Here is a 23,728-nt window from a genome sequence, read left to right as displayed (position 1 = left end):
GCCGGAACCAAGCCCGTTCCAGGAGCCGGAACCTAGCCCGTTCCAGGAGCCGGAACCAAGCCCGCCGTCAAGTCCGGCCGCCCAGCCGCCGTCAGAGAGCGCTGCCCAGCCGCCGTCAGAGAGCGCTGCCCAGCCGCCGTCAGAGAGCGCTGCCCAGCCGCCGTCAGAGAGCGCTGCCCAGCCGCCGTCAGAGAGCGCTGCCCAGCCGCCGTCAGAGAGCGCTGCCCAGCCGCCGTCAGAGAGCGCTGCCCAGCCGCCGTCAGAGAGCGCTGCCCAGCCGCCGTCAGAGAGCGCTGCCCAGCCGCCGTCAAGTCCGGCTGCCCAGCCGCCGTCAAGTCCGGCTGCCCAGCCGCCGTCAGGTCCGGCTGCCCAGCCGCCGTCAGGTCCGGCTGCCCAGCCGCCGTCAGGTCCGGCTGCCCAGCCGCCGTCAGGTCCGGCTGCCCAGCCGCCGTCAGGTCCGGCTGCCCAGCCGCCGTCAGGTCCGGCTGCCCAGCCGCCGTCAGGTCCGGCTGCCCAGCCGCCGTCAGGTCCGGCTGCCCAGCCGCCGTCAGGTCCGGCTGCCCAGCCGCCGTCAAGTCCGGCTGCCCAGCCGCCGTCAAGTCCGGCTGCCCAGCCGCCGTCAAGTCCGGCTGCCCAGCCGCCGTCAAGTCCGGCTGCCCAGCCGCCGTCAAGTCCGGCTGCCCAGCCGCCGTCAAGTCCGGCTGCCCAGCCGCCGTCAAGTCCGGCTGCCCAGCCGCCGTCAAGTCCGGCTGCCCAGCCGCCGTCAAGTCCGGCTGCCCAGCCGCCGTCCAACCCTGTCAGGCTGATCTTCAGACCCTGGTCCAGCCCGGCATTCCAGCCGTGGTCCAGCCCTCCAGTCCTGCAGGGGACTAGGACGGTTCCCCCCAGGACTACCCCTGTCAAGCCTCCTGGGGCTCCGCGCCCTGGCGCGTCCCCAAGGGCTGGAACTTTCCCACCCAGCCCTCCCCCTTTTGGACTTCCCATGTCTTCTTGTTTGCCCCCACCCCCCCTCCCTTGTTTGTTATTTTTATTAAGTCACCCTAATCCCCTATTGATTCTTGCCTGTCTGCCACTGATTTTGTTTTCCATGTTTTGTTTAGTTTTGTCTATGTCTCAGTCTGTCTTGTCCTGTGAGTCTCCTTGAGGAGCGTCAGGATGTCGCTCCTTAAGGCGGGGGTTCTGTCACGGTTCTGCCTATCTTGTCTGGCTAATTCTTGGTCTTGAGGCAGAACCAAAACAGAATTCCCTGTTTCATGTGGGGAGAGAGATTTTGGACCTTTTGGGCTTCCATACTCTCCCCGAGTCTCGTCTGTGTTTCCCGCCATTTCGTGTCATTAGCTTCCCCTTAGTGTTTCATCTGTGTCACCTGTCCCCTATTAATTATCCTGTCATTGTCTCCCTTTAAGAATCCTCTTGTTTCATTGTCTTGTGCGGTTCATTGCGTTTGCCCTGCTTGTACGTATGCTATTTGCAGTTCCTGTTTCCTGTTTCCTGTTTCCTGTTCCTGTTCCGTGTCAAAGTAAGTGTAGTTTAGTCAGTGTTAGTGTTTTGTATCAAGTGTTTGTTTTATCAGTTTAGTTAGTTAGTGTCCTTGTTCGTTGTATAAAATTATATATATACCTGTCCTGTTTTTTCCCCCACGTGGGTTTTGTTTTACCTGTTTGGTTAGTCTTGTTATTTGTTAAATAAATCTGTTAACCCCTTCACCTCCTTGTTTGTTCCTGCCTCTGCCTGCAATTGGGTTCTAACCATGAGTATTCATGACAACACAGATGTCACACACACTAACTCTATGATGTAAATTCCATTAAGTTCGCTCAGAATATTGCAGTTGTTCACAAAGTTGCTCACAATACAATAAAAAAATTGTGTATGTTTTATTAGAGACTGTAATGGTGTCTGTGGATCTTTACTGGATGTTAGCTGCCAATCGGGAACCAATATAAAACCAAACTGGAATACACACTACATAAAGAAATGTGTGAAATGGTTTTAACGTTGATACTATTATTTGTTATCTAAACTTTTAGATTATAAGTGTGTACGTGCTGAGACGCACCATGTCCCGTTTTCCCTCTCTTTCATCTCTGTTTTTCTTCATTTATGTTCAGGTGAGATGTTAGTGGTACAGACGGGGCTCTTTGAACATCTTGAGGAGGAAGAACTTGATTTCACCACAATGTAAACACCTGTGTGTGTGTTTTTGCACGATCCTCCAGTGTCTTAATGTTTGTGTGACCTGTTAGTCAGGTTAAGATATAAACCGTCTCACAGCATACAGTAGATTTAATTCGGACTCTTTTTCATGATTTTCGAGCGAGTGTCGGGAACAGTTTGTTGTTTCGTGTCCTCTGAGTCTGTTGGACTATGGTGTTGGTAAGAGCGTGTGGTTTCCTGTTTTCTACACATTGTCTCTTTATCTCAATTCTTGTAGAGACTGTAACGTTTCTCTCGCTGTCAAACAGAAAGAGAGAAAGAGAATTATTACTCATTTTATGAGGATTCGGCACAATTTCTGGGTCACATTTGTTAATAGAAACAAAACAGAAGGATTTTCACTAGTGGTATCCATTTTTTTTCTGTGTTTGTGTGCGTTTGGTTTGCTGTGTGTTATTCTGGTTAACACACACAACATTTAAAAGGTCATTTTTTGTGTAGTGAAGTATATGAGGATTATCAGAGCATGCTGGGGATTAACTGTAAACCAGTAAAGCCCGCCACACACACACACACACACACACTCTCATGGTCAGTGGGCTCTTTACCTTCTGACCATCTGTGCTGGACTTCCTATGAGACGCAATAAGACCCAGATGAGACACATCTTGAACTGGCACTATCTGTCATTCTTCTATATATAGTGTGTTTGTGTTATGGTAGTTCCTGTTTCAAACACACACCTCTCTCTATTTCACACAGCTGGCCAACCAAAACAATCTTGATTATTTTTAGGAAAATGAAGGACAGCATAAGAGACACTAAAAATATTTGTTTGAGGTTATAAGGATAGCCAAAACTGGAAATTGTTTCATCATTTATTCATTCTGTCATTCCAAACCTGTATGACTTTCTATCTTCTGCAGAACACAAGAGAAGATATTTTGAAGAACGTTAATGAGCAAACAACACTAGACCGCTACTGACTTTTTCTATGTATGAACACAAAACGTTTCTCAAAATATCTTCTTTTGTGTTCCACTGAAGAAAGAGTCACGGTCCTGAACAACACAATGATGAAAAATTGACTGATTTTTTTATCTCGCTTCAAGTATACACCGATCATCGGACGCGACCACTCCGATCTGTGTGTCTAATAATATAACTATTTATATTTATTAGTTTAATTTACGATCATATTAATTTATTTTATAACGTTTTTAAATAACATTTTATTGAATTTTGATTCTGTCATCATTTACTCATCGTCGAGATGTTCCAAACTTGTATACATTTCTTGGTTCTGATGAACACAGAGAAAGATATTTGCAAGAATGCTTGTAACAAAACATATCTCAACACCCATTGACTCCCAATAGTAGGAACAATTACTTTTTTTATTTTGTCGAACACAAAAGAAGACATTTTGAAGAATGTAGGATAACAAACAGTTCTGGGGCACTTTGACAACCATTGTTTTATTCCTACTATGAGAGTCAATGGGTGTTGAGATATGTTTGGTTACAAGCATTCTTCCAAATATCTTTCTCTCTATTTATCAGAACAAAGACATTTATATACATATGGAACAACTCAGAGGTGACTGAATTCTAATTTTTGGGTGTAGAGTCCCTTTGAAGAAAATGTGCTATATAAATAAATAAATAAATAAACAAAGAATCCGTACGGTACATTATCATCTAGCGTTTGAGTTTGTTATCGCAGTCTAAATTCAAAATATTGAAGAGAAAAGTTTAGCCAAGTGACGGTTCTTCTTGCTTTCTTTTGCATATTATATTGTTTGTGAATGTGCACCCAAAGTTAATGGCAGTCCACAGAAGCGCGCATGCGCAGCATCGTTTGTTTATGTTGTCACTTTAAACTGTCTATAGAAAATGATTTTTTTTCCTAAACTAAATGCGGAATTTAACACATTTGCTTTGCTTAACTCATTTAGTTGAACCACGTTGAAGTCTGTTTTGATGTAAAATGTCACAGATGTGACACATAAACCATTTGCTTGAGGAAGTTGTACCACTATAGACTGTGACTGCACACATTATGTGGAACAGATTGTGATATTTTAAGTGCATGTTGTCATTGTTATTTTTATAGTACGTCTTAACAAACTCATGTCATTTCCAATGAAAAGCTCTCTCTCTCTCTCTCTCTCTCTCTCTCTCTCTCTCTCTCTCATATACATTAATTCTCTCTTTAACTGTGCATACCACTACTTTGATGTCTTACATATGGGAGGATTCTGTATGGAACATTTGGCAACCCTAGATATCACGGCAGCATTAACACACTGTTTATAATGTTTTTCAACAGGATTAACTGTCATTGATTTAACACCCAATGAGTCTTGTAAGGAATTTAGAGACAATTCTTTATTTACTATTTACAGGTATGCGTTTATGTTAATGGATCGGTTTTGTTTTATTCTGTGAAAAACAAGCTCAATTAATACAGAATTTCGAATAAAAATATTGTTTCTTTATGCATTTATTTTCAGAAAATGAAACTGGAGAAACAGGTGAAAATAAAAAAAAAGATGCCGTGTATTTTCGCAGACTTTAAATATTGCACAGAAAACAAGTTCATATTCACTTTTACGCTATACAACAGTCGTTTTTCTACATGTCTTTAGGAAAAGTAAAACAAATGATGTATGTTATAATCTTGTTTTTGATCACAGTTTTCATGTGATTTGTCATGCTGTCAGCTTTTCACATGCTGTTGGTCTCTTCATTTAAGTCACTTTGGAATAAAAGCATCTGCCAAATGCATAAATGAACTTGTGATAAATGTTTCAACACAATAACAACAAATGTCTTCTGTTTCAGAACATGGCACATCTGGCGTCGTCCAGCTCTGACATGCTTTCGTCCATCACTCGTGCTATCTGTTGTGGACTGGTGCGTGCTCTCCACCACTGAGCATCATGCTGTCCGGCAGCTGGCGTCGGGGGACCATCAGCCCGACGGGGGGTAAAAGTGAGTCAGGATCCAGACTGGGGAGTACCGTGATTCTTGAAGCGCAGTATGATTACTCGTACCGCGGGTCGGACGGGCGTTTGGTCTCCATACATGAGGGCGAGCGCTTTCTGCTTCTGAAGAAGACCAACGCTGACTGGTGGCAGGCACGGAAGATCGGGGTTGGCGTGAAGGTGAAACCCATATACGTGCCGGCCACGTACGTCATAGAGTTGCCCGTCAGCTCGTTCCGCACCTCGCTGCCCTGCAGCCAATCAGAATGTGGCAGTTTCAAGATGATCCCGCGGGGTTCCTTTACAGCTTGCATGCAACCACACAGTACAGGTATAGATTTCCATCGTTTCATTTAAGGCTCAATTTAAAAGAACAACTTACATAAAATACATGAATGGAGGTGAAATATGAATATAGAGAGATGAGAAATTCATATTGAGATCTTCAATAATATTGACTTCCGACAAATCCGAGCTCAGTTTGAGACAGCGTTGCCTCATCTGCGTCTCAGATAAAAGTTTCTATTGGCTTTCCTTTTAATCTCACTGATATTCAGGAGAAATAATTATGGAGATCTCATCAATGATTATTCTTTCTCACGCATGATAAAAGTGAAGAGTGTGATGTTCGGTTTATCAGCCACGTCTATCTTTCTCCAATAGTGCCTAACAAACAGTTCTGTCGCTCTATGGAGAATCTGAGCAACGGAGCTTTGAGGAACCAACACGCTGGTGGAGTTTTACATCGAGGACATTTCCCAATGTTTTCCTTTTCCTCTCCCACCGGTCACCTCACGGTTCCGGGTGGGCTGTTGAGTCCCGGCGGCCCGATCGCTCGCAGTCAGAGCTCCAGTAACCTCCCTCAGAACCCTTACCAGGACACAAACCGCCTCAGGCCCGGCACGACCTGCCCTACAAAATCATACAGCGAGTGGGACGTGACCAGTGGCACACGCAGACACACCGAGGGAAATATAGAGGTAACAATCACTGCATCATCTTGTTTGTGTGCATCAGTATTTCTTTTCTTATTTGACAAGACAATTGCACATTTTCATCCTGTTTACTAAAAATCATATTTGCCTTTTATGCTTATAGCATTATATTTCAAATTCTTGAAATCAAAATACAAAGATTTAGTAGCAAAATAACTTAAAATATTACATATTGTTTTTAGAAATTATTAATAGCCTATGTATTTTAATTAAAGTGTATATACTTGAGAAATCATATCTGTCACTTATTAATATGATTTATTACAAAATATGAATGTGAATATAATAAATCAATAGAATTGAGTTAATGCTTAAGAAAACAAATCTGTCAATGTGGCTAGAAAATAAACTCACTAAAAAGTGGTTACACTCAATTCACACTAAATACTCAAATAAAAAGTACATATTTTTTTTGCAGTATGCCTTCCATCATTACACACATACACAAACACACAAATATTTCACAGACCCTGATTGTGAATATTTAACAAGCTCTTTATAAGGATCATTAAAAATAATCCCTGATAAAAGCCGCAGCCGCAACGTGCCAGAAAAAGACTTTTTCCAGCCGATCAAGCGCAGAAGATTTGTTACACAACACACGGCGGTACCAGTGTGTGCCGGCCTGATCCGACAGATGAGATGAAGAAATCCATTAACGCCGTAACTGGGTTCAGACGAGACATAGGTTTATTGCTCAGCTATTTCATTCCTCAAGTATGAAACGCATCAGATTTGTCTCAAAGGTTTCTCCTGAAGAAGAGATGATAATAGACCAAAATGAGATAATTGTTAAAATACATTAAGAGATGATTTCTTACTTGTGATTGGAGACTTGTCAGGTCTGAGAAATGTTTGAGACATCGCTGAGACCTCTTCTGAAAGAGAATATACACATCTGACATTTAAATGCGGAAGAAACGTCTGAAAAGCAAGAGACTTACTTCACGAAAGTCTCAAATTGCTCTATGTTTAATCTCATAACTGTTTATGAGAAACAAGTGAGATGTAGAGGAAGCCTTGTTATTTTTATTCTGTGGGTTGTGGAGTCACTCGACAGACAGATCTGTTTTAGGTCGGACGTTAAACAAAGCTTCACAGTTCTTTATTATGAGGAACCGAGAAACTCTGGAGTAAATACTGAACCAAAAAACGGTCACACTTCAGTCTAAAACTGTGTTCACACCGAACGTGAATTACGAACATAGTCAATGCAAAGCGAATAGCTCATTACCATAAGTTGACCTGATTCCGACTCTTCTTTATGCCCTCAATGGCCACGACGCCCCGCTGCTCGCTGCCGGCTCAAATTGAAAAATGACGACTTCCGGCCACTTTGATGCTCTCGATGGCGACGGTCTGAACGCACTGTTACCTTGCGTCTCCATTGGCGCAGAGCGTGCAGAGCAGTTTAATTCATTTAAATGAGACCATAGCTTAATGCTCACCTGGTGCATCATGGGGCTGACAGCGGGGCGGAAAAATGCGTTGAGAGCTTCAAAAGTTGTGATCTTCTTAACTTTATGAAATATCAAGCCACAAACGCTGGGCGGCAGCCAATTGCCTTAAACATTCTTTCACATTGCTGTTGGATGACTTTATGTCATTCCTGAGGTTTGACTTTGTTGAAATTCAACAGACACTGAACTGGAACGACCACAATACATCTAAATGAACATTTGGAACGTCTCTCAATTTTGAATGCGGCCTTTGATTCACTTACTTTCTGAATATGAAGTGTGTTTACGTTTACATTTATGCATTTGGCAGCTTTTATCCAGAGCGACTTACATTGCATTATACAAAACATTTGTTTCTATCCGTTTGTCCTGCACATGAATGTTTCTACGGCGTGACTTCTGACAGGCAAACATGTGCCGATCCAAACGCTTGCAGCAGATATATAAAGAGTAAAACTCATATAGGGAGAGCAGAGGTGCACTTAACGGAAAGTTCTCAACCCGCAGCTGTTTCCCCTCTACAACACGATCACACACACACACACACACATACACACACACACGCACATACACACGCACACATATGTAGTGACTTACATTTAACTGTCTCTAGTTGTCATTCCTTTTACAGTATTTATAATTGACGCACAACCCTGTTGAAAAAACAGCACATGCTGGTTTGGTATGTTTTGATGCTGGTTGGCTGGTTTGTGCTGGTTTACACTGGTCTTGTGCTGGTTTAAGCTGGTCAAACCAGCATTCAAACACACCTAACCCAGCTGTTTTCTTCAACAGGGAACCCTGCTAAGCTGTAATATAACAGTTGTATTGAGTTGTTATTGTAAATGTTGGGAGTTGATATTTTCCGTTCTTGTAGAGAGACACCTGCTGTTTGTCTCGGGTATGATGAAGTTTGGCCACATATCATTAGAGTTATATAATCCACACGGTGTCACCTAAACCTGCACCGGACATACATCCCTTCATCTCTGCACGTATCCGGACCATAATGCACTGCTCTTGAAGCTTTTAGTGCAGCCTAAAGTGACATCTGGAGATGAGTGTTTTACTCTCTCTCTCTTTCTCTCTCGCTCGCGTAGGTCACGATTCTTTCTGTGTTTAAGTTCACTTCCGTCTTCCTATGACAGTTGTGGCTTTAAGCTTTTTTCTTAGTGACAGACACACAAGCGCGTGCACACGCAACGTGACATTACAGTTGAACGGTTTTATTTCTAGCGTTACCAAATGAAATGCCAAAGACCGCAACTTTCGAAGTTTCCTGAACACTTTCACTGTTATTCATTCCGCCATTGGTCAATCCAAAAACTGCCCTGCCTTCATTGGCTGAGTGACTAGTATTGCCACAACGGTCAACTGTTACTGTACAATGTAAAACAAATGCTGTCCTGAAATCAAATCGAAATGTTCACACTACTTCAACATAGGCAGGAATAAAATGTTTACTGTGTACAGGTTATCTTCCTCTTTCAGGTCAACTGCTGTCAATAATTTTAAGTCAAAAGGCTTTTCTCTAGTTAGCTGACTAACCCATTTAATGAAAATTTAATGTCCCAATGAAAACCGTTTTTTGGCTTTGAGTATGTTAGCCTTATAAATATCTATAAACTAACGTTGACAAAATATTGACAAAATACACATTTTAAATATACAAGCATTTAAACGTACAGTCCTTCACTTCCGCCAATAAGGATCAATCATTTTTTTTTATTGTATTGAAAATAAGTCTGCTTTTGTAAAAAAAGATAACATGTCCTCTTCGTCTTTTATTTCAGCTCTCATCGTCAGCTTATGTTTCTCAGTCGGATCAGATCAGGAGGCAGTGGACGGATCCTCCTGTACCGCTACCGGGTCAACGCCCCCTGCAGACGGTGCAGCTTTGGGATCAGTACTATGACCAGAGCACGGGACGCTTTTATTACGTTAGCAGCGTGACAAAAGAACGTTCCTGGAAACCTCCACGCAGAGCCCGTGAGAACCATAACACAGTGAGTGACCAATCAGATGATAGAAAGGAACGACCAATCAAGACAGTCCAAAACTTCTGTTTGAACCACAACATTGCAGCTACAGCACGTATCTATCTATATGTGAATTAAAGTCAAACTGATACATTTTAAGAACTCGTACGTGACTGCTCACATTATAATTTTTTATTGTACGCCCAACGTTGTAAATTAAGGTACGATAAGCAGAACACATTTTTGAAGAAAAAAATACGTACTGCACCTTTAAAAATATTTAGATGTAAGAATGTATATTTCGCCTTGTTCTTCCTACGACACATGTATCCACGAGAGGATAATCTGTTCTTGGCAAACAAGCGTTTGTTTATGTTTTGATAAACGTAAAATCTTATAAAATTCTGCAGCATTAGACCTTTGTGTTTACTCTTCCTGACTGTTTTGTGCAGTCTGCGGCAATGCATTCTGGGGCGGTTCAGCGTGATACCAGACACCTGTCACTTTCTTTACAGACTTCAGGAAGCAGCGCTATACAAAAGGTATGCGGTGTGCACGTCTGCGTGTCATTATCTCTCCAATTATTACTGATGCATTCAAACTGAAAGATCAGAAGATGAACATGAGAAACACACAACAACACGAATTTCACACATTCGAAGTTAAACAGATTGTACAGTCTCTCAGAGAGAACACAGGATTGGTCTGTGCATCTGCTCATGTCACAGATTAGAGACGCAGGCAAATGAAAAAAAAGGGATTAGTCTCACCGGTGCTTATTTATTAATTTATCAAGTCCTTTCAAACTGATTTTTTTGTCTAATCTGATGATGCTCAAAGATTAATGATGACTGCTACACACATATGCTCAGAGACTGCTCTTTCATATCTCATGAGACTTGACGTGAGTTATGTCTCATTAAACTTTAACTTTGTCTCTAATGTCTGAAATAAAAAGATTCAAAAATGAGTAAAGAATATTACATTCAATTCAAATTTATGTTTAGACAATACTGCAAATACATTTTAGCAGTTGAGACATACGATTTATTTTAATTATATAAAAATATGAAGAAAAAACACACACATGGCTTAAAGATAAATGATATTATTACCGATTAAATCTATATCATCTGATCATTTGATCTTTGAAGGATTTGAGTATGAATTGAAATCTCTGTTTCAGAATTAAGAGTCTCATTTTGAGACATTTCTGAAACTTTTTCTCAGGAGGAACATCCGATAAGAAATATCCTGTCATTGCTAAAGAGAAATAATTCACATGTGTTGTACGGTCACTCGCTTTTCATGATAGAGTCACTCGTGCCAACCGCTTCGCTCAGTAGATTTAAAGAAGCGTTTGGTGCACGTGTGAATTTTGACGCTTTCACATATTCCACTTCCTGATTCTGTCAATAGAAACGGTTTGAGAGAGAGAGAGAGAGAGAGAGAGAGAGGGGGATGTTGTCATCTTCCTCCTGTAAAGAGGAAGCTGATCTGTCAGTGAGATGAGAATGAGAAGGATTTGGCTCATCTGTGGCTCGGGTTAGAGAGAGTTTGTGAGGTTTATGAAGACAGAGTCAGCTGCCGCTCACAGGGATTATTCAGAGAATTAAACTACAGAAGATTGATCCGCTCCGTTACTCCGTGAGTTCAATCTGATGCTAGTTTTGTCTCGAAACAGGAACTGTGTTGCCTGGCTTACTTAACTATTATATGGTTGCTTGAAACAAAAGCGCTGTCACAGCTGTGTTTTCTTAAAAGGAACAATTTCGGTTTGTTCATGACAACAAGAGGAGAGTAAATTGAATTACAAATATCATATTGTTTATTTTAACATGAATGTAAATCTATTTTTATTTGCATCCCTGTCCTTTACATGTGTGTGTGTGTGAGAGAGAGAGAGAAAAAACATTTCCGAAAAATAAAGGTTATCACGTTCTCTTTCAGCTGTCACCCAACTTCACCTACATGACCCATATTGCAAATGGTTGGCAGCTGAATCAGGTGAGAAAATAAACCCCTCTCTCTCTCCCGAGCTCGTGTTTGGCTGTCACACCTCTCACTGGGGGTTCGGTCAGCCGTTTAAGCCGCTTTTGACCATTTCATTTTGACCGTAATGAGATGGGTAATTGAGCTGAGCGGTTGAAGGGGAAAACAAATGAGACACATGCGAAGTGATTAGACTAACTAGTAAACCTCCTCTCTGTAGAGCATGCAGCGCGCGTCCTCATCCGACGCTCTGAACTCCTCCTCTGCCATCTGTGACGACGCCCACCGCAGGAACTTTGAATCAGTTGGGGGCGTGGCTCACATGAACCACTCCTACTCCATGTTCCTGCCGTCACAAACGCAGAGAGCAGCTTCAAACGGCAAGGTAAGGGTGAATGACATCACTACCGTTGGTGGAGTTTAGCCAATCGTAGCAGAGAACAGAGGCCTTAAAGGAGTGGTTTTTCGAACGGTTTCACTAGATGTTAAATAAGTCTCTGGGGTCCCCAGAGTGTGTTTGTGAAGTTTTAGCTAAAAAAACACCATAGATCTTTTAATATACCATGCGCTACATGCCCACTTTTGCATGTGAGGAGAAACGTACTGTTTTGGTGTGTCTGTCTCTTTAAATGCAAGAGAGCTGCTAGTCTCCGCCCCCTTTTCAGCCGATAACGTGCTGTGTGAGCCTGTGCTTCCAGCGACAAAACAATAAAGTATGGTCACATAAAGCGAACGAGAAAAAAGTTCTCGTCTTTGAACACCAAACACATTGTTTTCGATTAGCACACCTGTTTCCCCCCGGGGCCATTCTCGAAGCCCCTCCGGTCCCTGTTGGGAGAGAGAAACCAATCACACAGTCACACAAACGCATCGCTATTTCTCTAAATCAAATTAGCGTTACACAGAACGATCCTGTCGCATGATTAGAAGCCACACACAATGCTTTCTAATAGTGAACGGACAAACGTGTCACAGTGACATTTTATCTACTTTACTTAAAAAATACCGGTACTTACAATGTCTTTATTTGCAGTTTTGCCTCGCTCAGTGTGGAGGATTTCCATTGAAAACTAAATAAATCCTTCATTCTCTTGTCTCCCGTGAGTCTGGGGAAATTGTTCTGTTCAGCCAACAACACAACAGTTCGTAAGCTTTGCTACTTTTGTCATGGTGTTGGAACTTCACACATGTGAACACAACAATGGCGGCGGCGCGATGGGTGGACACATTGAGAACAAGGGGCGGAAATATTATAATAAGAACGACTACTTACGTCATTAAGAGCGCGATTTCTGAAGCGCTCGTTTTCTCAAAGGCTTGCAGAGATAGACTCACATAAAAAAAGTTAATGATTTGACTTTTTCTGGCAGCTGGGGCACTAGAAATAAACTGTAAAATAACGGTAAACCCATTTTTCTTGGAAATTTTCAATTTACTGTAATTCTTATGTCTGTAAATCTGTAAAAGAACAGAAAAATGCTGTAAAATAACAAAAAATTGTTTATATGGTAACACAAATCATGCGTATATGGTGTTGTAACACTTTCCAAATCATGTGTTTAAATATTTTTGTTTTACTTATTTTGACTAAGTCATTTTGAGGGGCTTTTACGCCTTTATTGGATAGACTGTAAAAAAAAAAAGGGAATGAATGAATGATTCTGTATACTGTGTTAGGCTATATGAGACCAGTCTTCTTTTTGATTGCACTTATGCTTTTGTTGTACTTGTGCTGTCCCAATTGCTTCCATTACCTACCCCACTTGTAAGTCGCTTTGGATAAAAGCGTCTGCTAAATGACTAAATGTAAATGTAAAATGTAACTGTAAAGTTTAGTCACATATAAATGTTACTATTTTGCCTTTTAAATGAACTCTGTTACAGAGTTTTATGAACCTGTAGCTTGAGCAACCAGAACAAATTAGGCCCAATTGGAGCTTAGGAAAGAAAACTTGAGTGAGAGAGAGAGAAAAAGAGAGAGAGAGTTCTGTAATGCCGTTTTAAAACATTCAGACTGTCAGTCCAGAACCGATATGGAATTGATTGGAATATGATCATATTTAGCAATTGTGAACAGCAAAAAACCATCACTAAATGTAATTTTTATAAATCAGTTTTAAGCTCGGGTCTATACGTGTTTAGAAATCCGATTCGGTTTCAGTTTGATTTTGATTTGCCACGTTTTTTGCTCACATCTCGTTCCCAAAACACACGTCAATCATTGCTGCAGATACCAGGGTGCTGGTGGAGATGCAAATGTACGGCACCACGGGAATCAATTGAGATTTCAATTAGATATGTGACCCTGGACACCAAAACCAGTCTTATGGGTCAACTTTTTAAAATGGAGATTTTACATCATCTGGAAGTTGAATAAAAAAGCTTTCTATTGATGTATGGGTTGTTAGGATGTGACAATATCTGGCGGAGATGCAACTGTCAAAAATCACAGAGAGATTAGATGGTTGGAGTTAGGTTAGGGTAAAGGTTTCGTAAGACTCGAAATCTATTTTGGACTGACAGTCTGATCGTAGTCTACGTGTAATGCTGCTTTGCAAAAATGCAAATTGTGAAATGCATCAAGTAAAGCTGAATAAAAAGTGAATTAAAATATAATTGAGATGATATAATGTGATATCTGTGTGGTCGTCTGCAGTGGAACTACAGGCCGGAGGTGGAAGCTCCCTCATCAGACAGCTCACCGGACCACGAGGGCATAACTCCGGTGAGACATCTAGTTTCATGTTCCCTTGCTTCTGCCAGCAAGTCATTCATATCTTCAGTCCATTTTCCCAGAAGACACTACCTCGTAGGTTGTAACGTTTCAATTTGTCCCTCCAATAAAAGTCACATTTGTGCTAGTTAACATCACGGCTGGTCTGATCTACCAGTGAAACCAGTATCAGTATCATCCAAAACCACAAAAACCATCAAGCCGGTCTTATCAGCAGAGACCGAAATCTGTTTGTTGAGTCGAAATTGTTTCTGAGCTCATTCTAAACCTGAAATCTTTTGCTGAACACGCTTGATGGATTCTGTCACGTCAGGAACTAGAAAAGGCCGGCCTGCTCAACAAAACCAAGATCGCAGAAGGAGGCAGGAAACTGCGGTGAGTTTATCTCCAAAACACATAAACATACGAAACACACGTGTGAGGTGTAAACCAACACGCACATGCAGTAATGCATCCCCTTATGACCTTAAATAAGTCTAGTCGTTTCATAAACACACTTCTAATGATCATATTTGGTGGTTTTCTACTTGTAAAGTGTAAAGTGGTTTATCCCACATGAAAAATACTGAATAGTATTTACTGTAGTAAACTTTTATCGCAAACTAAAGTATTCTGAAGTATTATGTTAACAATATTAAATTGATTGAATTAAATGTAGCGGATAATTTAGTATACTTCAATATTTACTATACGCAGCTACTATCACAAATACTAAAGATTCAACTATGTATCGACCAAAAATCGGTATCGGTATTGATAACGTTTGCAAAAGTTAAAAAGTATTAATACAAAGAAATGTATGCCTTTTTTATTTATTTATTTCTATTTACTGATTCATTTCTATTATTGTTCGCAAAATTATGGCCATGGCTGTTTTACGACTACTCTTTATTTCTTGTTGTGGGTGTTGTTATTTCTTGTATATTCTTTTATTCAGTCAGTCATTTACATTCATTACATTTGTGATTTTATTTTTGTGTAAGTATGTGTATGTGTTACTTGTGTTTTATAAAAAAGAAAAAGTAATAAATATACAATAGAAAGTGCTCTGTCACTGGATATTTTCGATGTACCATGTTCTGATAAACACAATAATATAAAGTATTGATTTAATCTTCAAAATCTGTATCAGTATACCACAATATTTTTTCACGTGGGATGTTACAATAACTACGTTGAGTTATTTCATTCCTATATATATGGAAAATAATGCAGGAAATAATGAAAGTATAGCCCCTTTAACCTCTGACCTGGCCAATAAATGACCTCGTCTGTCTGTGTTTGCAGGAAAAACTGGAACCCGTCGTGGGTGGTTCTGGTGGGAAACAGTCTTGTGTTCTTCAAAGACCCCAAAAGCCAGAATCCTGAAAGCTGGGTAACACAAACACAGAACATGGAATCAGTTCAACAGAAATGACTTGCATATCATTTCAAAGTAAAACACGTGTCTCTCTCTCTGTGTATGTGTGTAGAAACCAGGTAACAGTTGTCCTGAGAGCAGCGTGGATCTCAGAGGGGCTCAAATACAGTGGGCCAATGACCTGTCCAGCAAAAAAAATGTTTTTAAGGTGAGATCGAGCGAGCGAGCGAGAGAGGAAGAAAGAGAGAGATGCAGTTGTGTTTCTGGGAGAGCTGTTCACAATATAACAGAAATACTTCCTCAGTAACTTCCTCTGTTATTGGTTTAAAAGATGAACAACAGTACATGTGCTTGTTTGTGTGTAGCTGAGGACAGTCACAGGAAATGAATATCTGCTGCAGTCTGAGACGGAGTCTCTCATCAGAGAGTGGTACACGACCATCCAGAGAGTCATTGACAGACTGGTGAGTCTGAAACACACACACAGATCCATAGAATTTTTTATATACACAGCTAGTTGTAAACACTATAGCGTAACCCCTAACCATGAAAGAAAAATCTTTGCATTTTTTAAACTTGATTTACTGTAGTGTTTTTACAAATGACGTCGCACACGTCACTTTCCACAATTGCTTCTGCCAAATGCATAAATGTACGTTTCTTAAAATAAGATGAATTCAAAGTGTAATATATACATTAAATGTGAGTTTCTGTGTTTTGTGATGTATGTACGCATGTTAGGATGCGGAGAACCCTCTGGATAACGTGTTGCTGTATTCGTTGAGGAGAGCCGGTTCAGTGGAGATGTTGGACCACAGCGGAGACGAGGATGAGAATCGTCTAGGACACAAAGCATCACGTAAGCGTGTGTTCAAAAGAAGCATTTGTGTTTCTCTGCCGTTGTTAAACATACGCGCAGATAGATGGACTCGCACTCTTTCTGTCTTCAGTTCCACGCTCCGCATCTAACTTGGAGAACTCTGAACGCAAGCGCGTGAAGAGCCGATTGAAGAAGCTGATTCTCAGAAGACCACCGCTGCAGACCCTTCAGGAGAAAGGACTTATTAAAGGTAAGAATACAGTTCGCAAACTAGTGCGCTAAAATTGGTCACATTGGATAAAAGCACAAATGCATGTTTTTTTATTTCTAGATCAGGTGTTCGGCTGCCGGTTGGAGCTGTTGTGTGACAGAGAGAAATGCACCGTACCACAGTTTGTCAGAAAGTGCACAGAGGCCGTGGAGAGGAAAGGTACCACACTCTTATATACGTGTCTCAGCATCACATCCTGTCAGTGGACAGTAATACATCCCTGTCTTTGGTTTTAGGCCTGCAGACGGACGGGATTTACAGAGTTAGTGGGAATCTAGCGACCATTCAGAAGCTTCGCTTTGCTGTCGATCACGGTGAGAAAGGACTCGATGTCACAGCGGTCGCACTTTAAAACTGACTTTCTTACAGGGACAGTCAACCCACAAATGAAACTTTAATGTCATCATCAGAATGTGGTTACGATGGCTCAGGGAAACACAAATGATGTAACAAGACATGCATGATGGTGCCGTGAGGTCACGGCTGTAACTCCTGTCCGTTCTTTCAGAGCGCGCGGTGACCACAGACGGCCGATATCTCTTCCCTGAGGATTTAGTGCAAGGTAGTCTCCAAAGCAAATAAAAAACTGAAAAGGCTTTCGCTCTCGGCTTCTTAAAAAGGGAATCGTTGCTGCTCTCAGATCAGTGGCTCAAAGGATCTGCTTCCAGCGCTTATGATGTTTTCAGTGATGTGTGTGTGAGACGTCCGCTGATCGCTGCTTTATCCGATTCATCTTTATAAGTTCATCTCTAACATTTGTTTCTTCACAAATCTTTCTCTTTAACAGTGTCTGCTGCAATCCGACGTGCAAACATCTGTGTCAGTGTGTGTTTGAACTATACATTATTTCTGTTTTATATATATTTTCATATATTATAAATCACTTTAGGCTGCACTACATACGGCACACATTTTATTTTATTACTACTTTTGTTTGAAAACATACTTGCACTATTTGTTCGCCGCTCAGCTGCAAATGCTTTGGCAATACGCATGCACATTTTGTCAATAAAACACAATTAAATTGAAATTGTGTTTCGACATTGACATTGATTTTGTTAACATCTCTCATCTTCTGTCTTCATGAATCCAGTTCACGATTTGATCTGTTGTCTCTTTTTTGTCTCTGTCATTTCTCCCTTCCTCTCTCTCTCTGTCGTGTCAGAGCGTTTGGATCTGGATGATCCCCAGTGGGAAGATGTTCACGTCATCACCGGTGCTCTCAAACTCTTCTTCAGAGAACTTCCCGAACCTCTGGTGCCGTACGAGTTCTTTCAAGACATGGTCGATACCGTCAGTGAGTGACAGAGAAACACTTGACATAAACGATTTATTGTTAATATTTACATTTGGTCATTTAGCAGACGCTTTTATCCAAAGCGACTAACAGAGAGTTATGTCACACAGGAGCAATAATACAAAGTTACTAGTTTCCACAAAGCCAGAACATCACCCGTTGAAAGAAAAATATAAATGTATTTTAAATATAAATGTCGTTTTTAATTACTAATATATGTGCATCTTTTAGAAATATCTGATTACCTGGAAAAGGTGGAGAGACTTAAACTTCTGGTCATCAACATGCCTCCACCGAACCACGACACCTTGTTACACATGATACGCCATCTGACACGGTAAACATACAGACATCACATACAAACATCACATACAAACATCACGTCACAAATTGGTGTGAAACCAAAGATCACTTGACTGAAATGTTCATTATGATCTTAAATCTAAAGGTTTATGTTTAAACGTTTGCAATTATTTTGTATACGGAAATATAATTGTTTAGTGTATGTTTAGTTCATTGAAAAACAAAAAATATTTCTTTAAAATATATATTTCTGAAATGAATGACTGCTGAAGCATCGCGAGAACTGTCGTTTCGACTTTCTCTCGTGATACTTTGTTGTCATACGCCGATCGGTCTGCATGTAGTGGCCGCGTTTGTTCACCAGAGGGCGATATTTCCTCTCATTTTCGTGTTCACTCGTTAAATAAAGACCACAAAGAGTCTGATGTCATAAGAGAAGTTCTGAGAAAATAAATGACTACTTTAATAAAACCCCTCATCGACAGTATTAACTGACCCAGAATCTTATACACTTTAACTGACCACATAAAAAATACTGTATAATTAAGTCTCTTCTAAAAAATGAACCATATATATTTCTGTAGTTTTAACTATAGTAACTGCAGTACTTTTTCAAGTTTACTGTGGTAAGGTTAACACTATAGTAGGAATTTCACAAGCCTATAGTGTTTTTTATTTGATTAAATAACTTGAAGTTTTCATCTGTATTGCAATTGAAGATGATCAGTGACATGCACCAATGATCAGTTTTTCAGCAGTTCTATTTTTTGCTTTCTCGCTTCTTAGATTTTGTCCTGATAAAGACTCCAGTAATCTCATATCTGTCCTCCATTTTATAAGTGATTAAAACAAACTGCGCTCAGGTTTTGCCAAAGTTTGCATACACGATTTTATACCTTAATGGTTTCAATATTTTTTTCGTTTCAATATTTTTGTCTTCTAAAGAACTTTGACAAAGTCGATACGCAAGTTCACTCTCCGACTGCTCGACACATTGTAACTGTGAACTCCATTAGGTCTCCGCAGCAATAAAAGCAAAGCCTCTGAGCAATGACATTTTCCTTTGGGTTGGACTCTGATTCTCTGTTCCTCGTTTCTCCTTTTTAATGTGGAAGTTTTGTGCATTTGCTGGTTGGATCGGCGGTTGAGACGTTTTTAGCAGAATTTACTGCGCGGTGATGTTAACTCCTTCCCGTCTCATCCAGCATTTAAAATCCACCTGTAGTCAGCATGCAAACAGAACTTTGGTGATCTATGTTTGTTATAAGAACATTGAATGAACATCCTGTTTCTCATCCTCTGTCTCAAGGGTCATGGAATGCTCCGACAGTAATCGCATGACGACTCAGAACATTGGGATCGTGTTTGGACCGACCCTGATGCGTCCGGAGAACGAAGGAGGAAACATGGCCATTAACATGGTGTATCAGAACCAGGCCATAGAGCTCCTGTTGAGCAAATCCAAGCAGATCTTTGCACCCGAACCGACGGGTTCTTCTTGAACTTCAGTACAATGGACAACATGGCCGGACCTCACAGAACCTGGACACAAACACACACACAAACATGTGCAGTTCTTGTACTGATACACAACACGGATGAACCCATGAATGTCATCATTCAACAGAAACCTGTACATGAAAAGATCCCACATGAAAAAATACTTTAGTACTTACTATAGTAAACCATAGTAAATTGTGTTTTTCTGTAATATATTACCATACTCTGTTAACAGCATTCTTTAGTGTTTACTATAGTAAATTGATAAGCTACAGTAAATACTGTAGTATACTTTTAATTTTAAGGTTAGAAATAACTTTAGAAATCAGAACTTTTTACTATGGTAAATACTTAAGTACAGTATTTTTCTTGACAACATTTCACCCCCAACCCCAAGAGAAAATGTGGTATATTTTGCATTAAAACAATAATTTCAGACTTTTTGAGAATTAATTTTTAATGACAATGAAGCACCTTCCGTACTCGGTATCTCATCATTTCAATCTCATAACCTTGAGGCAATAATTGTTTATTAAAAAGAAAATTATTCAGAATTAATCCATTATAGATGGTTTCATTTCAACAGCATACACAAACGTTTCTGCGCATGCACACTTTTGTGACCCTAACTGAACTTCCGGTACACATTCACAAACAACAGAGCGCCTGTAGATTATTTCTGATAACCATTAAAAAGAAACCGAGAACTTGCCTAAACATGTCTCTCCAATATAGACTCTGATACCAAACTCAACCGCTAGATATCAATGTGCCAAACGGATTCTTTAAAGTCCCCGTGAACCGGATATTGCGATTGTTTTTTCTCGCGTATTTTAACGCATTTCCCAGTGAACTGGAATTTCTAATGATAAAATAGTGGGGATTGGATGTATTAAAATACACTTTCAAATGGAACAGGTAGAAGACTGACAGTTGAAGGGGAGGAGTTAACGGATGCTCCACCCTATTCATCTTAAATTCTTCATTTGTGATGGTTTGTCATTACATAAAGGAAGTGAATTTTCAGATTTTAACTAGTTTTTGTGGGCACACAATTTTTAAAATGAGAATGACTCACATTGATAAACTATTTACAATAAACGCTGCACTATTTAGTGAAAAAATTGTTCACTGGGACCTGAAATGCGATCAAACTACAGGATTCATTCAAGATGTTATTTACTTAAAATGAACATACAACAAAATTATCCAAATCGTTTATTTAATACAATTATTTTAAAGTAAAATCGTAATACAAATGAATATTAACATATATTCAATAATATATAAATGGTTAAATTATTAGATACTAGCTAAACACAAAACGGAAGTTAACTGGGGCACGTGCGTAAGATGAAACAGTGTATCATTTCTAAGAAATCTTTTTTTGAGTGCAAAATATCAATTTCCCTTTTTCCGTTTGGGGTGAAATGTGATTGGACAAGTCCTTGACAGGTTCTGTGTGTGTGGTCTGTCCTTCTGAGTGCCTTGGAGCGTTTCAATCTCAGAGCTTGTTTGAATTTAATGCACAATACAGCAGATGAAGACCTGTCAGATGAAAGCCGTATGTGTCGCTCATAAAGATCAGCTCAGGTCGAAAGTTGAACCGAGTTTCACTGCGCTCGAGTCATTTGGTCGCCTTTTAATGAAGAAATAAAACTGGTGAGTTTCACTCCAATATGCGACGCCATCCCGGTTGCTTTGTTCCAGTGCGGTTGTCAAGTGTGTGTGTGATTCGTAGGAGATAGAGGAAGTTCAGAGGTGTGTGTGTGTGCCACTCTCTGCTGCCATTTTCACAAAATTCTGCTTTTAATAACAGAACAAAAGAAGAACTAAAAATGCATATGTTTAAAAAATGGGTATCCCCCTCCCGTCCCACGCCGTGGTTTGGTAATTTTATATGCACTGTGGCTTTGGCATGAGACTAAAAGAGCGATGCAGAATTAAAGAGGAGGGAAGGCGCATACAGATTTTAATGTTCGATTTTATATATTTATTCTTTTTTTTCTTATTATTATTGCAATGGAGGGCCCACACATGTGTTTCAGGAGGCTACAGAAGACTGAAGTTATATAAAAATATTTTATTTTTGACAGACAGTCAGGTGTCCTGAAAAGATGTCAGAATCTTTTTTCCTCGTGAGATGAACCCTCATAGTCTCTGTGTCCCGATTGAAGTAAACAAGGAGTCTGTGTTGAGATAATAAGCTTAACGGAACATTTCACCACGAAAAAAAGTCACTCAACCTTATGTTGGTTCTCCCCCACACAAGTGTAGATGTTCAGATACATGTTGATCTGCTCCATGAACAAACAGAAACAGAAAGTCACCATTTACTACATTTATTCATTTTTTCAAAGCTTTGTTGGTAAAAATAATGTCAATATGCCTAGGTCATGGGTTCGAATCCCAGGGGATTGCATATAGTCAGAAACAAATGTATGATAGAATGCAATTTAAGTTGCTTCGGATTGCTTAATGAAAGAACGCTGTAAAAAATATTTGTTTTTTGTTGGTTTAGCTTAAAAATGGCTAACAAAAAAAAGTAAAATATTTTTCTTAACTCGTTGAGTTGACTAATATTTCTAAGTTGAATTAACTCAAAATTTTAAGGCAACCTTGCAATTTAATTTTTAAAGTTGAACCAACAATTTTTTTACAGTGAACCATTTTTGGAACTTTTAGTCTAGTGTTCTTAAAATAAATAATCTTTAATTAGTTTTTATTGAACTGAATTCATTTTTCATAGAGACACAGGTTATGACTACAGGGGTTTAATCTCAATGTCTCTCCTCAGTTTACTGCTGTGTTTGTGAAATCTCTCCCACGCTGTTCACAGTCACTGCTGATGTTTTATTTCATGTAAAATCTTGATTGTGAGAACTGTCATATCTGTAACATGTTTCCTTTTGAATCTTACACAACAAAGACAATTTCATAATTATATATATAATCACATTCAAATATCTCCACATATATACTGTCCTGCAAATGAGGTCACTTTAGCTTTATACCTTTGAATTCTGTATTTCAGAATAAAAGACATTCAAAAAACGTTTGATAATAAATGTGCTTGTTTCTTGTATCACACTGTCACATGGTAAAAGGACTGTAATCCTTACAAAAATAGTTTTTTTTCAAGTGTGCTATTAGTAGATTACTTTTAATATACTATACTTGATTTATACTGACAGAGAATAGATTTGGTTTATACTTGCACTCAATCAATTAAATGAGATATATTCTATAAATGTATAATAAAGTATACTAAGTTGTGTTTACTTTTGATTGAGAAACCTGTTAAATACTTTTCACAGTTTACATTGTCTTCTTGTATTAAATGTTTCATTTTATAAAGCAAAAGTTCAGCTTTGAATAAATAAAAAATGAATGAAAGCATACCTGATCTTCTTAGTTCATAGAGTTTTTAAGAATTTACCTAAAATCTTTTAAATCTCGAATATGTTCAAAAAGGTATAAAAAAGGATAAATTAATATACCCACGAGTTCACTTAGTATAGTTGCAGTAAAAATGAAAAACAGATGTAAACAAGCTGTGTACTTAAAGCCACAGAGCTCGATGCGAGGTGTGACATCCCCCTTGTTGAGGAAAATGTCAAAAAGCATCCCCTCTGTAAAACCACCATCCCGCTAATATATAATAATGTTCATTTTACAATGCAAATCGTCTGTAATTCGTCAAATATTTAACCACACCATCCCCCTTCAATTGTTTTTACAATTCAACCATATACTTTTATGAACTAAAAAGCGGGCCAATTTAGTCCTAAGTAGTATTGAAACAGTATACTTGTACACTAACTTACTACATAAAATATACTTCAAAATGATATACATACTCTTAATAAAA

General features: G+C 39.6%; 1 protein-coding gene across 3 annotated transcripts in view; it reads left to right on the top strand.

The window, feature by feature from the left end:
* Nucleotides 1–22,420, top strand: part of arhgap9 (Rho GTPase activating protein 9) — a 30,369-nt gene extending 7,949 nt beyond the window's left edge. Inside the window, exons 2-20 of one of the 3 annotated variants that reach the window (XM_056750587.1) lie at nucleotides 5,004–5,477; nucleotides 5,810–6,126; nucleotides 9,395–9,607; nucleotides 10,033–10,122; nucleotides 11,531–11,587; nucleotides 11,793–11,957; nucleotides 14,229–14,297; nucleotides 14,620–14,681; nucleotides 15,594–15,681; nucleotides 15,779–15,874; nucleotides 16,032–16,130; nucleotides 16,408–16,525; nucleotides 16,617–16,736; nucleotides 16,818–16,916; nucleotides 16,994–17,071; nucleotides 17,266–17,319; nucleotides 17,923–18,054; nucleotides 18,286–18,391; nucleotides 19,667–22,420. In XM_056750587.1, the coding sequence (XP_056606565.1) occupies nucleotides 5,102–5,477; nucleotides 5,810–6,126; nucleotides 9,395–9,607; nucleotides 10,033–10,122; nucleotides 11,531–11,587; nucleotides 11,793–11,957; nucleotides 14,229–14,297; nucleotides 14,620–14,681; nucleotides 15,594–15,681; nucleotides 15,779–15,874; nucleotides 16,032–16,130; nucleotides 16,408–16,525; nucleotides 16,617–16,736; nucleotides 16,818–16,916; nucleotides 16,994–17,071; nucleotides 17,266–17,319; nucleotides 17,923–18,054; nucleotides 18,286–18,391; nucleotides 19,667–19,859 (2,532 nt within the window). In that variant the 5' untranslated portion in view covers nucleotides 5,004–5,101 and the 3' untranslated portion in view covers nucleotides 19,860–22,420. Of the gene's footprint in view, nucleotides 1–5,003; nucleotides 5,478–5,809; nucleotides 6,127–9,394; nucleotides 9,608–10,032; nucleotides 10,123–11,530; nucleotides 11,588–11,792; nucleotides 11,958–14,228; nucleotides 14,298–14,619; nucleotides 14,682–15,593; nucleotides 15,682–15,778; nucleotides 15,875–16,031; nucleotides 16,131–16,407; nucleotides 16,526–16,616; nucleotides 16,737–16,817; nucleotides 16,917–16,993; nucleotides 17,072–17,167; nucleotides 17,320–17,922; nucleotides 18,055–18,285; nucleotides 18,392–19,666 lie in introns of those variants that run through there. The other 2 variants (XM_056750588.1, XM_056750589.1) reach the window with 2 other exon arrangements.
* Nucleotides 22,421–23,728: the final 1,308 nt, after the last annotated feature.

This window comes from Triplophysa dalaica, chromosome 6, assembly GCF_015846415.1.
Source record: "Triplophysa dalaica isolate WHDGS20190420 chromosome 6, ASM1584641v1, whole genome shotgun sequence".
Classification (NCBI taxonomy): Eukaryota; Metazoa; Chordata; class Actinopteri; order Cypriniformes; family Nemacheilidae; genus Triplophysa; species Triplophysa dalaica.
The sequence above is the reverse complement of the archived record's forward strand: the minus strand, read 5'-3'. Positions and strand labels throughout refer to the sequence as shown.